General features: G+C 38.2%; 1 protein-coding gene across 1 annotated transcript in view; it reads right to left on the reverse strand.

The window, feature by feature from the left end:
• Positions 1–3,564: 3,564 nt before the first annotated feature.
• The window catches only part of NIPA1 (NIPA magnesium transporter 1), a 73,172-nt gene continuing 60,564 nt past the window's right edge, over positions 3,565–16,172 (reverse strand). The window contains exons 4-5 of the mRNA XM_082736009.1: positions 12,060–12,220; positions 3,565–9,267 (exon numbers count right to left, since the gene is read on the reverse strand). Of these exons, the coding sequence (XP_082592135.1) occupies positions 8,756–9,267; positions 12,060–12,220 (673 nt within the window). The 3' untranslated portion in view covers positions 3,565–8,755. The remainder of the gene's footprint in view (positions 9,268–12,059; positions 12,221–16,172) is intronic.

The raw sequence follows: 16,172 nt of genomic DNA on the forward strand, positions 1-16,172 counted from the left end.
GAAGGTAATATGTAGCAACAGAAAGTAGATGGTTGACTGGGAGTAATGGAGACAGTAAGAGCAGAAGGATTACAATGCGGCAAAAAGAAACTTTGAGGTGATGGATATGTTCAGTTTTACTCATGGTGATGCTTTCATCCTATAATACAACATGTATTAAAACCTACCCAATGTATATTTTACATATGTGCAATTTAGAGTAGGTTGATTACACCTCAATAAAGCTATGAAAATCTTTGTTATAGAAGTATAAGCAAGACTTCTTTAATAAACAGTGTTTTTAAAAATCATGTAAATCAAATAGTTTCTCATATATAAATTGTTCATATATAAATTGCTCTTCTGTGTTTTGGTTTTGTTACCACAGAGGCCAGCCAGGAGCATAACAGCAAAATAGATTGTTATTTTTTCTTTAGCTCAACTCCCTATCACTAAATTTGCCTTTTGTCCTTCCAAAGTAGATAGTGGCATTTTACGTACATATGTATGTATGTATGTATGTATGTATGTATTTTTTAAAAGTTTTTATTCAAATTCCAGTTAGTTAACATATAGTGTAATATTAGTTTCAGGTGTACAATATAGTGATTCAATACTTCTACACATCACTATGTGCTCATCACAGTAAGGGCCCTCCTTAATCCCCACCACCTATTTAACCCATCTCCTCCCCCACCACCCACTTCCCCTCTGGTATCTTTTGTATTTTAAAAGGTTAGTATTATATAAATGTTTTCCAATTAATATTATTAAGTTTACTCAAGACCATAGATGACTTAGAAATGTAGTAGGGCATTTTCCAAAACATTTGTTGGGAGGAGAGAAAAAGACAGTAATAACTTGAAGTAAATTTAGGTTGAGTACTAGGATGTTCATTAAAAGCCAGGAATTGGCTTTTAATAATTGCCTCATTTAATAAAATGGTGAGCGGATATGGTAGGCAGAATTATGCCCCACCTCCTAAAGATGTCCACAGTCCTAACCTTCAGAACATGTGACTTTTACCTTACAGGCAAAAGGAACTTTGCAGGCATCATTAAATTAAGGGTCTCAAGATGGGGAGATAATCCTTGATGTCTAAGTCGGTCCAAAATAATCACAAAGGTCTTTGTAAGAAGAAGGCAGAAGTGTCAGAGTCAGAGAATGAGATATGAATGGAAGAAGGGTCAGAGAGGTGCAACACTGCTGGCTTTGGAGATGGAGAAAGGAGAATGGACCAAAGAATATGCAAGGCCTCTTCTGAAAAAGGCAGAGAACAGATTCTTTTTTTTTTTTTTTTAAGATTTTATTTATTTATTTGACAGAGAGAGATCACAAGTAGGCAGAGAGGCAGAGAGAGAGGAGGAAGCAGGCTCCCTGCTGAGCAGAGAGCCCGATGCGGGACTCGATCCCAGGACCCCGAGATCATGACCTGAGCCGAAGGTAGCGGCTTAACCCACTGAGCCACCCAGGCGCCCCCAGAGAACAGATTCTTACTAAGAGCTTCCAGGAGGAATATTATCTTGCCCACACCTTGATTTTAGCCCAAATTTGTGTTGGATTTCTGACCTTTGGAACTGTAAGATAGTAAATTTGTGTTGTTTTAAGCCAAAAAGTTGGTGGTCATTTGTTGGAGCAGCAATAGAAAAACAATACAGTGAATAAGCATACCAAATTAGAGTAAGGAGGACACTAAGATCCCCCAAACATCATCATTAAAAATAAAAGGATTCCATTTTATAGACAGGTAACTATGGTTTGAATTCTTCTCCATCTTCTGTTCCTTCATCTCAGTTATTTCATATGGATTTGTTGTGTTACTTGATTAACATCCCTCCTATTCTGTTTGCCATGGTGCAATTCCAATCCCAACTTTCAAATTTTCTCAGCTGAAATGACTCCTTTCCTTCTTAACTGGTAATACAGATAAAAAATATCTTTTTACTTATTTCTTGACTATGCGTCAGCTCTCCAACATAAAAAACCTTTATGAAACTACCACATGAGGTTGGAAATACAGTGTACCAGTGTGATTACCATTACAACAAAGTTGTCAATAAATGTCATGCCTCAGGGTCATCAGACAGGCACATGATTTAGCAACAGAGGAACTAGAACATAAGCTCTTTGGAGGGCAGGGAGCATGCCTGATTTTATATAAACCACAGAACTAGATACAGAGCTACTAGCTACTACTGTTCTTGGCTAGAAGCTAGAACTAACAGTTCCGTGCTAGTAACCAATCAGGGCAGGTCTTTGTAGAATTTAGCACTTATCCATTTCACAACCCCAAAAACCTGTGTGGAAAGGGGTATCCATAGAAACATTTGACGGTTTTTAAAAATGTTTTTTCCCAATTTCTATATAGTTATACTTTGATCAAAATATAAGTTATTAGAAGTGCCTGTCTGGCTCAGCTGATGGTGCATGCAACTCTTGTTCGTGGGGTTTAAGTTGGAGCCCTACATTGGGTGTAGAGATTAAGTAAAAATAAAGTCCGTCTTATGGGGTGCCTGGGTGACTCAATAGGCTAAGCAACTGCCTTCAGCTCATTTATAATCCTGAAGTCCTCGGATCAAGTCCCACATCGGGCTCCCTGCTCAGCAGGGAGTCTGCTTCTCCCTCTAACCCTCCCCTGTCTCATGCTGTCTCTCTCTCATTCTCTCTCTTTCAAATAAATAAATAAAATATTTAAAAAATAAACACATAAATAAAATCTGCTTTTAAAAGTGTGAGTATGGGCGCCTGGGTGGTTCAGTGGGTTGGGCCTCTGCCTTCAGCTCAGGTCATGATCCCAGGACCCTGGGATCGAATCCCGCATGGGGCTCTCTGCTCAGCAGGGAGCCTGCTTCTCCTCATCTCTCTCTCTGTCTGTCTCTCTGCCTATTTGTGATCTCTCTCTCTGTCAAATAAATAAATAAAAACTTTAAAAAAAATAAAAAATAAAAAATAAAAGTGTGAGTAATTAAATCCTTCTGGACAGAGCCTCAAAAATACATATTTTTGTTCAAATAAAACTTTTTTCCTTTTTTTATTTGTGGGGGTGCAAAAGGAGAAGTGACTGAATTAAGCAAGCTCCACACCCAGAGTGGAGACTCGATCTCATGACCCTGAGATCCTGACCTGACCCAAAATGAGACCCAGGCATCCAATATTTTTCCACTTAATAAAGTGACTTACAGGACACTAATAAAGATTAATAACAAGATTTCCGAAGACCCTTATAGTTTTAAAATATGTTATGATTCTCTAGTTTTCTATGTGCTTAAAATATGATAAAATGTCAGGTTCCATGCTCCCAAACATGTAAAATGCATTAACATGTTAAAATATAGCTGCTTTTCTTTAATACCATCATTTCATTTTATCAGAAGGTAATCACTAGATGATAAATTCCTTCACATATCATGGATTTGCTCCCTAAGATATTCACAAGTAGACATTTTCTATATCATGATGGGGACCTGGGCTATTTGTTTCTATAAAGAAAATGGGAAACATTTAATTGAGGAATTCATTAGAATGATAGGGAACCTGAGACTGCATGAACATTTCAAGTAATGGGTTAAAAAAAAGTAACGAGTGTTCAGCTAGAAATAAGTTATTTTATTTTAAAACACATACAGATTAATAAATATTATTGGAAAACTTAATAAATAGCCTTTCATATTTACATAAGGCAATTACAACATGCTGTGACTACTTCTATAAAGCAAAATATAAGCAAGTCTTAGCCATTGACAATGTGTGTATGTATGCTAATTGGAAGCTCCCCTGATACATTTACAGGAAAAAAAAACTTAAGCAAACAATCAACATGTTACATTTTTTTTTTAATCTAGTCATCATCTCCTTCACGGTTATATTCCATTTTACAAGAAAGAAATGTTTATCATTTAAAAAGGCAAAAACACTCGGGAATACTACTGAAAAACAGTACCCTTAAATCATTCCAAAGTGCAAAAACACTGACATGGGAGTGGGGGTCAAATTATCATATTTTGACAAATAAAAGAAAGAGTCTGAACTTTTCAACGTGACCTTTTGGCACTAGTGGTTTGGGAGCTCCTGACATTTACCTGGTATCAGGTAGTTCATGGTCAGGGTTGAGTTGCTTGCAAGCAGGAAGTTCAGCATCATTCATTATAAATCTAACACAACAGAATCGATCTGGTTCACAGGTCACTGAATCTTCTGCAGAACATAAACCTATGCAGAATGTCAGAAAATCTCATCACACCAACAGAATGTGATCTTTCAGTGCAGCTTTTTAAAGTCCCTGTTTAATTTCCATATTTTATAATAGAATATTAAAAAAACCCTTCCTTTTAAAATAAAAAAAAAAGGAAAATTAAAGCTTCATGGAATCGTGCAAACTTTACACCCAGCACTTCCTTTGCTTACTCAGTGCTTGAAGCTGCATGTCAGTAACACAGTCCTGAGCAAACAGGATGCCCAGTGCAAGCTAAGCTTCCACTGTATCACTCCAGAGCAATCCTGCACAGAACACTCTTGTCTGAAGCTATCAACACACGCTGAAAGTGTGAGCACTCTAAAACAGGTGATTTGGAGAACCATCTCACCCCTTTAGAGGTAGAGAAACTGAGGCACAGAAAGGTTAAGTGACTCACCTAGAGTTGCACAATTCAAGGAAAAATAGAGAAAAGAACAAGTAAATCCTTCTCCCTGGCTCATGCTCTGGGCCCTAGACTATGCTTTTTATCACATTGGGTACATTTGAAATAGATTTATTTACATGATCATTGTTCTACGGAGTATCAATTTTTTACTAGACAACATTTTTTGATGTAACATAAAGTTACATTTTCTTAAAATATAATTCTCTTGTTGCATTTAATAGCATGTGAGAAATGTGTATGAAAATAAACAGGTAGTGATACTGGGCCAAATTCTCATTCTCATTCCTCTAATTCTTAATCTTTTCAAGTATATGATGGAGGTATAAGAATCTGGCCAGATGTGAAAAATCACCTCAAAGCTAAAGGACAGACCCTTAAAATTCATCACCAGTACAACTGTGAGGTGGAAATGAGGAATACAGAAAGTTGAGGTATTTTATATGATAAACTGTTTTATGGTGTATGACTGGTGTGTAACTAGATCTTTTCTCTTTCCAACTCAGGTTAACAGACCTCTAGCTATGAATATGAGTAAAACATATGAAAACTAACATGGACATGTCCTTGGGAAGAAGGTCGATGCTAAGTTGTTAATGTTACATTTTTGGTCCCTGAGAAGGCGGAACACCAAGATTCCATCTAATCCTGCTTGATGGGTGAACTACTACTTCCTTGGTGTCTCAGACACAGTGAGAAGGACAAATCCTTCAGACCACTGGAACCAATCAGACAGTTGTGAACAGATCTAAACTAAAGCATTTTTCTCTCTCTGGTTTCCTACTCTGTACAAGAGGCCTAAATCAGGATCAAGTAGGCAACAAAGAAGAGCAATGGGCATGGCTCTGTAAACAATCGGAGCACTTTCTCCCCTCTTCTAGATTAGTTGAGCAGCTTGGAAAAGAGAGGTATCATGTTCCAACAAGAACTACGCAGCTCATCAACATCTTGGTCTCCATGAACCAAAGTGTTTGTCCATACCTGGGAGATCCTGCATCTCAGTGCTTTATAAATGCCTAGGGAACTAGCTTCTAGAAGTGAGCACAGTATTTACAAAGAGAGGAGCTGTCAAGGAAGGAGAGGGGGAGGGGTAACTGCACACGTTAATAGTGTTCTCTTCCATCAGACATGAAACCCAAAGAAAAAGAACAAAACTCAACCTACTACAGCTGGAATGAACTTCTGGAAATAAAACTGAGTATAACTAATTGGCTTGAAAATTAGGAATTGAAAGAATATTTCTTATTGCTGAACCAAAAACAGGAAAATATATTTCACTAACATTCTAGTATGAAAATATCATAGTGACATTCTTGCTGTATGTGTGGCAAGGAGGAGAATGCCCTTCCTCTTATGAACCTTCTCTAAACACATGGAATGGTCCTCCCAAACAGCAAAATGCCCAGGGTGGTCTCAGTGCTAACTCCGAATAAACAAAACAAGAAAGCAATCTTTTTAAATATAACGATTGAGATAAGAAAACAAAGCATTGATTAAACAGTAGAGGAGAGAAATGGCTTATTTAAGTATCCAGAATAAATTGCAAATTCTGATCAGAAACATAAGATTTTAGAGGAATCTTGAAAACAAATAGACAGTAGGTATTTTTTTTTCTTACTTTATCAGAGATAAAACCCAAGGAATAGTATAATAATGGAAATGTTTTATATGTATTTACTTTTGGAGAGACCAATGAGACCCATTCCCATTGTAGGCCCTCCCCTAAACTCTCCCTTGAGGCTTTTTTCTTTGCAATTCCAAATTATGGAAATGTGAATCTGTAAAAATAATAATAATTTCAAGTCAAGTTATATGCTCTATGTCAAACTTGAAAATTAGGTTATTAGACTGCTGGTCATGTCAACTATTTGAGGCTAGAGTCACACACTTGAAATACAATCATAAGAACTTTGTTTACTGGAAGGAAAGCTGTGCATCCTACCAAAATAATCTGCTAAAACTAGGAGAGTCTAACTGTTCCAGAACAAGTCACCCTGAAGAAGAGACCCGCTATTACTACTTTCAGATTTTGTTATACTCTAAAAAATCATAGGGGTAATCATCCAGAAAATATCACCCCTGAATACCCATGGTATAACTGTGAATTAAAATATAATGAGAAACACTAATAAATGAATTTAAGCTAATCTTCACCTGTAAATTATAACAAAATAAATAAGATAATTTCTATAAGACACATGTACTTTCTCAGTATACTTGTGTTATCACATGTATTCTTTTAATATCTCAAACTCCTTATCTAGGAAACTATTTTCATGCCTAAAAGTATACTGATACAACTACATGACATTTTCCAAAGTTCAGTTCAATAAATTAAGGCTTGCATTCCTAAAAATACCACGTAATAATAAAACCTTCAAGAGCTGATAAAAAGAGTGAGGGACTTTTGAATATTTATTAACTATCAGTGAATATAAGATGTAAAAAATTTTAAAACAATTTTGTTGCTGCTCTCAGTTCATTAAGCCCTGACAACCCACAATCATCAGATTTACTTTTAATTCATAAAGGTATTCTTCACTTTATGCTAAACTATCCTCATTTCATTTAGCTTTTTCGTTCAACACTCTGGGGAACAATTTCTTTGGTCTTTAGAAATGTTCTTTCTGCCTGAAAAAAAATTTTTTTTTCCCTTAGTAACTTCAATTGGATCTTATTAAATTTGATATTCTAGTTCTCCAACTCTACCTTACCCAATCCCATCTTCTAACTTGACACAGTTCCCTATTTAGATAAAACACTGCACATGAAGTACATTATATCTTAATGAAATAATTTGCATCACTTTGTGCTTTGCTCCCATTTAATATACATACAAGGTTACTATAAACAGATGAATGATCTGTTTGATCTGAATACTGGCATAGTTAGTGGCTATTTTGCATTTCAGAAGCTTAATGAGAGGTTGGGTGATGAACTGTAGGATGCTCTGCCATCTCAAACAACAGGGAGATAGATATGTTAATTGTTTTCATTTTTGATAGAAATTCTTTTGAAAACTTACTATATGTGTTCCAATTTGCAGAAATTAGACTGAGCTTCACTGTGTCCTTTAATCTGTTCCTTTATTATAGGGAACTTGATATATATGCTATTAAACAGTTACTCTCTCATCTAACAGTGTTATCAAGTTAAATAATTTATTTCTTCTGAATGGCCACTAAAAGAGAACATGGATATATGTGATACTGGGTCCCAGGTGCATAGACTGAATGCAAATAAAATCTTATGCTATTTAAGTCAATTGTCTTTAATTGGATAATAACTACATGCTAAAAGGATCAATTTGCTCTTACGTGTCTTTCGCCTTGACTTTCTTCCAACAAATGAATATATTGTTATTTCTAAATGCTTTACATATTTATATTTGGATTAGTGAAATATTAAAGTGTAATCAAAGAGTTATTCTAATCTAAGAGAACATACACATAGTAATCATCAAATTAAGTGAAGAGTTCAAGTGATAAAGGCACTGAAATTGATTTGAGCTATTGAAAGTCATCCTGTGAATGGAACTCTGTATCATGTTCATGTATTCTCTATTTTCAATTAAAATGTCTTGGAGTCGGGGGTGGGAGAGTCAGCTCATTAAAGGATTAAAAAAATTAAATGTATATACTTCTCATTTGGATGAGGTACCTGAATGTTATACATGCTTAATGCAAAATAACACAACTACGGACACATTTACTGTATAGTCATAGTCATACTTCAAGACAACAATTTCTCCCATTTCCAAAGTAATCTTCTAAATAAGAATATCTACTCCCTGCAAAGACTAATCAGAAAGAGCCCATTTTTATTTTCTATTAAATAATGTTAAAATATTTTAAAAGGAAAAGGTATTCATGAAAGCTTCCAGGTTAATGGCAATGAATATGAGATTCCTCTCATCAGAGAGAGATGATGCCCAGGCAACCATTTAGCAACTTCAGACTGCAAAGGGCTGGGCCCCCGCCCTGGTGCTGAGTGATGCTCCCCGCTGTCCATCAGACCACCCATTAACATGCAAGCAACTTTAATACCATTGATTAGGGTCTCTTCCACTTCACATCAAACAAGAGCCAGAAACCACATTCATTTCCTATTCCTTGAGCCACCCAAACCCCTGTTGCATCCTAGTCTGTTTTCATATTAGATTTGTTCATCTCCCCAAGGTTGAAATTGAACTCTTTGAACACCTGTATAAGGACAATCCCAACAGAGACAGTCGTGAACCCACAGGCCATACCCAAGAAGTCCACCAGGCCCACGTTGCTCCATTCCCGAAAGAGGATGGCCGAGGCTAGCAGGACAAGGGTGGTGAACACGACGTAGTAGATGGCCCCAAACACAGAGGAGTCGAAGCACTCAAGCGCCTTGTTGATGTACCTGAACTGGACGATGATGCTGCAACCGAGCACAGCCAGAAGCACCAGGCACAGGCAGAGGGCCCGCTGACTGGATGGGTTGTTGTGGAAGATGTCTTGGGCCGCCAGCCCGATGCCCTTGGTGGAAGGCACGGTGAAACTCCCTAGCAAGGAGCAGATACTGATGTAGACCATGATGTTGGTGGGCCCATGGGCTGGTGCAATCCAAAAGATGAGCAGCAGCAGCATAAGCAGCACGATGCACAGATAGCCCACAAACACTGGAAAACAGATGATTGGACTTTAGAGTCAATTCAAAAAACCTAGGCAGACGGTGCTCCAGTGTGTGTGGCCACAATGGGAGGTTTCTTGAGGAACATGTGAAAAAACTGTAGGAGTATCTGTGGCTGTTGCAGTGATCAAAGACTACATATAGTAGATAAAGGCCATGGAGCCTAGGATATGGAGATAGTTTCACACAATAAAAAATCATCCCATTCTCCTCACAACTTCTGATTGTCTCCTTGGACTTGTAAGTGAAAAATACGCTTAAAATTACCACAGCCTAGGGGCACCTGAGTGGCTCAGTGGGTTAAGCCTCTGCCTTCAGCTCAGGTCATGATCTCAGGGTCCTGCGATCGAGCCCCGCATTGGGCTCTCTGCTCAGTGGGGAGCCTGCTTCCCCACTCTCTCTGCCTCCCTCTCTGCCTACTTGTGATTTCTGTCAAATAAATAAATAAAATATTTTTTTTAAATTACCACAGTCTAGGACCCAGTTTATGTATAAAATAAAATAATTTTTGCATATATTTAATAAGCACTGCATTTTTCAGAACTTCATCAAGAGTTATTCTCCATTTCAGAGGATTCCACTGCTGATGCTGAGTGTTTTAGTTAATAGCATGACACCCCCTATGTGTCTGTATTTGTAGCTGCCAGGGTGTCAGCAACTCCACATGGTATGGGGTCTGCTGGTTTTAGTATGTCTTCTATAGTCATACCTGAGCATTGTTTTATTATAAAGTACCAACCTGCAATTTCCCCTTCTATTAGTTAGGGCATCATATTTAAAATCTGCTTTGAAATTACATGAACAAAGAGGTTGTAATTTCCACTTCAATCTGAGATTGTAAAGGAGGTACTAGGAGCTGGGCCTGACAGGGATAGGAAGAGCATAGCCATGCACCAGAGAGGCTGTGGGAGTCCCCTATCAAACAAAGGTAAGAAAAAGGAACTATGGAGTTCTGTTCTGGGGGAGGATCCAGGAAAATGACCTTAAAATTTCTTCCCAGGCAATTATTTGACAAAAAATTCATTCTGGGGGTGCCTGGGTGGCTCAGTTGGTTAAGTGACTGCCTTCAGCTCAGATCATGATTTCAGGGTCCTGGGATCGAGCCCCACGTCGGTCTCCCTGCTCAGTGGAGAGAGCCTGCTTCTCTCTCTCCCTCTGCCTGCTGCTCTACTTAGATGTGCTCTCTCTCTCTCTCTCTCTGTCAAATAGATAAATAAAATCTTTTTAAAAAAAATTAATTCTGGGGGTGCCTGGGTGGCTCAGTGGGTTAAGCCTCTGCCTTCGGCTCAGGTCATGATCTCAGGGTCCTGAGATCGAGTCCCACGTCGGGCTCTCTGCTCAGCAGGGAGCCTGCTTCCTTCTCTCTCTCTCTCTCTCTCTCTGCCTGCCTCTCTGCCTCCTTGTGATCTCTCTGTCAAATAAATGAATAAAATATTTAAAAAAAAAAAGTAAGAGGCCCTTGGGCACCTGTGTGGCCCAGTCTGTTAAGCATCTGATTCTGTTTCAGCTCAGGTCATGATCTCAGGGTTGTGAGATCAAGCCTGGAGTCAGGCTCCAGGCTCAGAGAAGAATCTGCTTGAGATTCTCTCTCCTTCTCCCTCTGCAGCCCCCACTCAAAGAAAACAAAACAAAACAAGATACATCGTTCTGAAAATTACATAAAGTAATTTCAGCAGGACATTCATATCCAGTTTTCTGATTTTTTTTCATGTATTTGTACTCTCATTTCTCACAGTTTTGGAAATATTTTGGCTTTTATAGGATGAAGTAAATAAAATAATACTAAATATTTACAGATTATAGAAAAATAGCCTTGGCTAATTTCATTATGAAATTTTTATTATTTTACAGAAATTTTATATTTCACAGAAATTTCTGCTGCAAACTCAGTCATGGCCAGTTGAGAGATGTAAAAGAATGGTCAGATTTTTTGTGGCCCAGAGATGTCTGGATTTGGGATATTCGCGTGGATGCAGTTTTGTGCTGGTACCTGTCTAAAATTGTTGGTAAACAACATTAAGATGGTCTACTGGGAATAATTTAAAAGAATCTATACTTTAGGCTGGTATAATTTTGTAGACTGTTGCTTTTTTTTTATATAGCATTTGTCAAGAAATATATAGTATGTCAAAAAAAACACAGAGAGATTTCTATAGGATATCTAAAGATAAATCAAACTGGCTCTCAGCTCTAAGCTTCACATCAGAGGGAAGTGCAGAGGCTTGGACACAAAGTGGACCTGAAAGGAACCTGACCCAACCAGACCCCAGAAGGAATAACACCAAGAAACAGTGATAGCAGGAATGCAAGAAAGAGGTAGGGTAGGAAAACTGCGAAGTGGGGAGAAGTGGGAGGCTGTAGGGGGAGATATGCGGGGAATGTGAGTCATGGGAGGTAGGGGAATGGGAAGGCCATGGTAAACAGGAGTTGGGTGGGAGTGGAAGGGAGGCTGGAATGGATGAGACTGTTGTGGAGGGGGCCAGATGATGCAGTGACCCGCACCAGGCCTCCAAGTTCCAGAAGAAAGCAGAAGAGGTCCGGAACATCATGGAGTGCATATGCAAGGTCTGGAACACAGGGACCACCAGGCCTATTCCCATACCTGGGGCAGCAGGAGTGAGGGATGCTATAGCCTGCAGGACACAGTTGAGGGCCACTCATAGGCAAAGTCAAACAGAGGGTCTAGGAGAACAGACCATAGGTAAGTCAATTCCAGCCTATGCCTGGAAGGATCATACTGACAAGCAGGTTCTCTTGGCAGTGTTGCTACAAAGGAGTTACCTGGATTAGTCAGCTTCTCTTCCAGTTCAGCCTGAGTAGTGACACTCTCGGATTTTGGGGAGTGGATAATCAGCACAACAGAACCTGCACAGCTTAGCAGACACCCCAACTTGCCCAAGATGTTGAGCTTCTCCTTCAGAAGATAAGAAGCTAAAATGGACCTTTGTTTAAAAAAAGAGAAAAATCTTTAAAATATAAACCATATATTGAACTGTATCTACTAATTATATATATTTTGGAAAAGCTGTGTTTTCTTGATAGCCATATTTGTTTTTAATTCAGTTTTTAAGAGTAGAAAACATTAGAAATTTATTGAAATTTTACTTAAACATGAAGGATTTTCATACCAATTTCATGCAGTCAGTATATAGTTAATGATTCTTAACCCATACTGCTATATATTTCAGTAAATACGAAATATACCAGAATAGGAAAGTAAATTTATCATTCATAAAAATGAAGTTTTATTATTAAATAAAAATACTGTTTCTTTATTTTTATTTTTTATTAACATATAATGTATTATTTGTTTCAGGGGTGCAGGTCTGTGATTCATCAGTCTTACACAATTCACAGCATTCACCATACCACATAACCTCCTCAATGTCCATCACCCAGCCACCCCATTCCTTGCACTCCCCTTCCCTTCAGCAACCCTCAGTTTGTTTCCTGACATTAAGAGTGTCTTAAGGTTTGTCTCCCTCTCTGGTTTTGTCTTGTTTCATTTTTCCTTCCCTTCCCCTACGATCCGATCTCTTGTTTCTCAAATTCCTCAAATCAGTGAGAATCATATAATGGTAATTCTCTAATTGACTTACTTCGCATAGCAAAATACCCTCTAGTTCCATCAATGCCATTGCAAATAGCAAGATTTCGGGTTCTGATGGCTGCATAGTATTCCATTGTATATTTATATATATATACCACACCTTCTTTATCCATTCACCTGCTAATGGACATTAAGGCTCTTTCCATGGTTTGGCTATTGTGGACATTGCTGCTATAAACATTGGGGTGCATGTGCCCCTTCAGGTGACTACATTTGTATCTTTAGGGTAGTGTGACTGCTGGGTCTTACGGTAGCAACTTTTTGAGGGCCCTCCATACTGTTTCCCAGAGTGGCTACACCAACTTGCATTCCCACCAACAGTGTAGAAGAGTTCCCCTTTCTCTGCATCCTTGCCAACACCTGTCATTTCCCGACTTGTTAATTTTAGCCATTCTGACTGGTGTGAAGTGGTATGTCACTATAGTCTTGATTTCTTCTTCCCAGATGCTGAGGGATACTGAGCACTTTTTCATGTGTTTGTTGGCCATTTGGATGTCTTCTTTGCCAAAATGTCTGTTCATGTCTTCTGCCCATTTCTTGATGGAATTATTTGTTCTTTGGGTATTGAGTTTGATAAGTTCTTTATAGATTTTGGATACCAGCCCTTTATCTGATATGTCATTTGCAAATATCTTCTCCCATCCTGTCAGTTGTCTATTGGTTTTGTTTTCCTTTGCTGTGAAAAAGAGTTTTATCTTGATGAAGTCCCAATAGTTCATTTTTGCCCTTGCTTCCCTTGCCTTTGGCAATGTGTCCAGGAAGAAGTTGCTGCAGCTTAGGTCGAAGAGGTTGTTGCCTGTGTTCTGCTCAAGGATTTTTGATGGACTCCTATCTCACACTGAGGTCTTTCATTCAGTTTGAGTCTATTTTTGCATGTGGTGTAAGGAAATTCCGCAGTTTCGTACTTCTGCAACTGTCTGTCCAATTTTCCCAGCACCATTTGTTGAAGAGACTGTCTTTTTTCATTGGACATTCTTTCCTGCCTTGTTGAAGAGTAGTTGACCATAGAGCTAAGGATCCATTTCTGGGCTCTCTAGTCTGTTCCATTGATCTATGTGTTTGTTTTCATGCCAGTACCAAACTGTCTTGATGATGACAGCTTTGTAATACAGCTTGAAGTCTGGAATTGTGATGCCGCCAGCTTTGGTTTTCTTTTTCAAAATTTCTCTGGCTAGGTGGGGGCTTTTCTGGTTCTATATAAATTTAGGATTATTTGTGAAATTTCTTTGAAAAAAGTTGATGGTATTTTGATAGGGATTGCCTTAAATGTGTAGACTGCTCTAGGTAGTACAGACATTTTCACAATATTTGTTCTTTCAACCCATGAGCTTGGAATGTTTTTCCATTTCTTTGTGTCTTCCTCAAATTCTTTCATGAGTATTCTATAGCTTTTTGAGTATAGATTCTTTGCCTCTTTGGTTAGATTTATTTCTAGGTATTTTAGTTTTGGGTGCAACTGTAAATGAGATCGACCCCTTAATTTCTCTGTCTTCTATCTTGTTATAAGTATATAAAAATGCAACTGATTTTTGTGTATTGATTTTGTATACTGACACTTTACTGAATTCCTGTATGAGTTCTAGCAGTTTTGGGATAGGGTCTTCTGGGTTTTCCACATAAAGGATATGTCATCTGCAAAGAGTGAGAGTTTGACTTCTTCTTTGCCGATACAAATGCCTTTTATTTTTTTTTATTGCCTGGTCGCTGAGGCTAGGACTTCTAGTACTATGTTGAACAGTAGTGGTCATAGTAGACATCCCTGCATTTCTGACCTTAGGGAAAAAGCTCTCAGTTTTTTTCCCCATTGAGAATGATATTTGCGGTGAGTTTTTCATAAATGGCTTTTATGATATTGAGGTATGTACCCTCTATCACTACACTGTGACGAGTTTTAATCAAGAAAGGATGCTGTATTTTGTCAAATGCTTTTTTGCATCTATTAAGACTATCATAAATTCTTGTTCTTTCTTTTATTAATGTATTGTATGACATAAATTGTTTTGCGGATGTTGAGCCAACTTTGCAGATCTTGAACCAAGCCTGCAACCCAGAATATATCCCATAACCTTTTAATGTACTGTTGTATCCTATTGGCTAGTATTTTGATGAGAATTTTTGCATCCATACTCATCAGGGATATTAGTATGTAATTCTCCTTTTTGATGGGGTCTTTGTCTGGTTTTGGGATCAAGGTACTCCTGGCCTCATAAAATAAGTTTAGGAGCTTTCCTTCCATTTCTGTTTTCTATTTTAGAAGAGTTTCAGGAAAATAGGTATTAATTCTTTAAATGTTTGGTAGAATTTCACTGGGAAGCCATCTAGCCCTGAGCATTTTGTTGGGAGACTTTTGATTACTGCTTCAATTTCCTTGCTGGTTATAGGTCTGTTCAGGTTTTCTATTTCTTCCTGGTTCAGTTTTGGTAGTTTATATGTCTCTAGGAATGCATCCATTTCTACTAGATTGTCTAATTTGCTGGTATATAATTGTCTATAACATGTTCTTATAATTGTTTTTATTTCCTTGGTGTTGGCTGTGATCTCTTCTCTTTCATTCATGAGTTTATTACTTTAGGTCTTTTCTCTTCTCTTTTTGATAAATCTGGCTATGGGTTTATCAATCTTATTAATGTTAGGGTCCGTAATCAAAGGAGCGAGACTGATACAAAGCGAAGGTCAAGCAAAGCTTTATTTCGCGCCAAGCATCGAGAATCAAACTGACCGATACGGCCGTCTCTTGCCAAGAGGCGACCCCTCTCAACCTCACAAACCAACTTTTATAGAGGTAGTTTAGCCGGGCTATACACAGGTGGCCAATGAGATTGCAATACACAGAGAAAACTACACAGTCATGCTAGGTCTGCCACACACAGAAAAAAACTTCTAGGTAACACACGGGTGGCCAACTGAATTTCAATTTACTCTAGTAGATATATGCGTGCCCAACTGATTGGACGTCTTCACCTGGCCTGACCGGTCCCTGTATCTAGGCTTTGCAATTAAGTTCCTCTGGGAGGGGCAGGGTCAATCTAAGTTTACTGCATAGGGTCAATCAAATTCACTACATAAACACAAAATGACTCCTTCTGGCCAACCAGGCCCTTACAATTAATTCTTTCAAAGAACAAGCTCCTGGTTTTGTTGATCTGTCCTACTGTTCTTTTGGTTTCTATTGAATTTATTTCTGCTCCAATCTTTATTTTTTTTTTAAAGATTTTATTTATTTGTCAGAGAGAGAGAGGGAGAGAGAGCGAGCACAGGCAGACAGAATGGCAGGCAGAGGCAGA

Source organism: Mustela nivalis (genome assembly GCF_964662115.1).
Source record: "Mustela nivalis genome assembly, chromosome: 6".
Lineage (NCBI taxonomy): Eukaryota > Metazoa > Chordata > Mammalia > Carnivora > Mustelidae > Mustela > Mustela nivalis.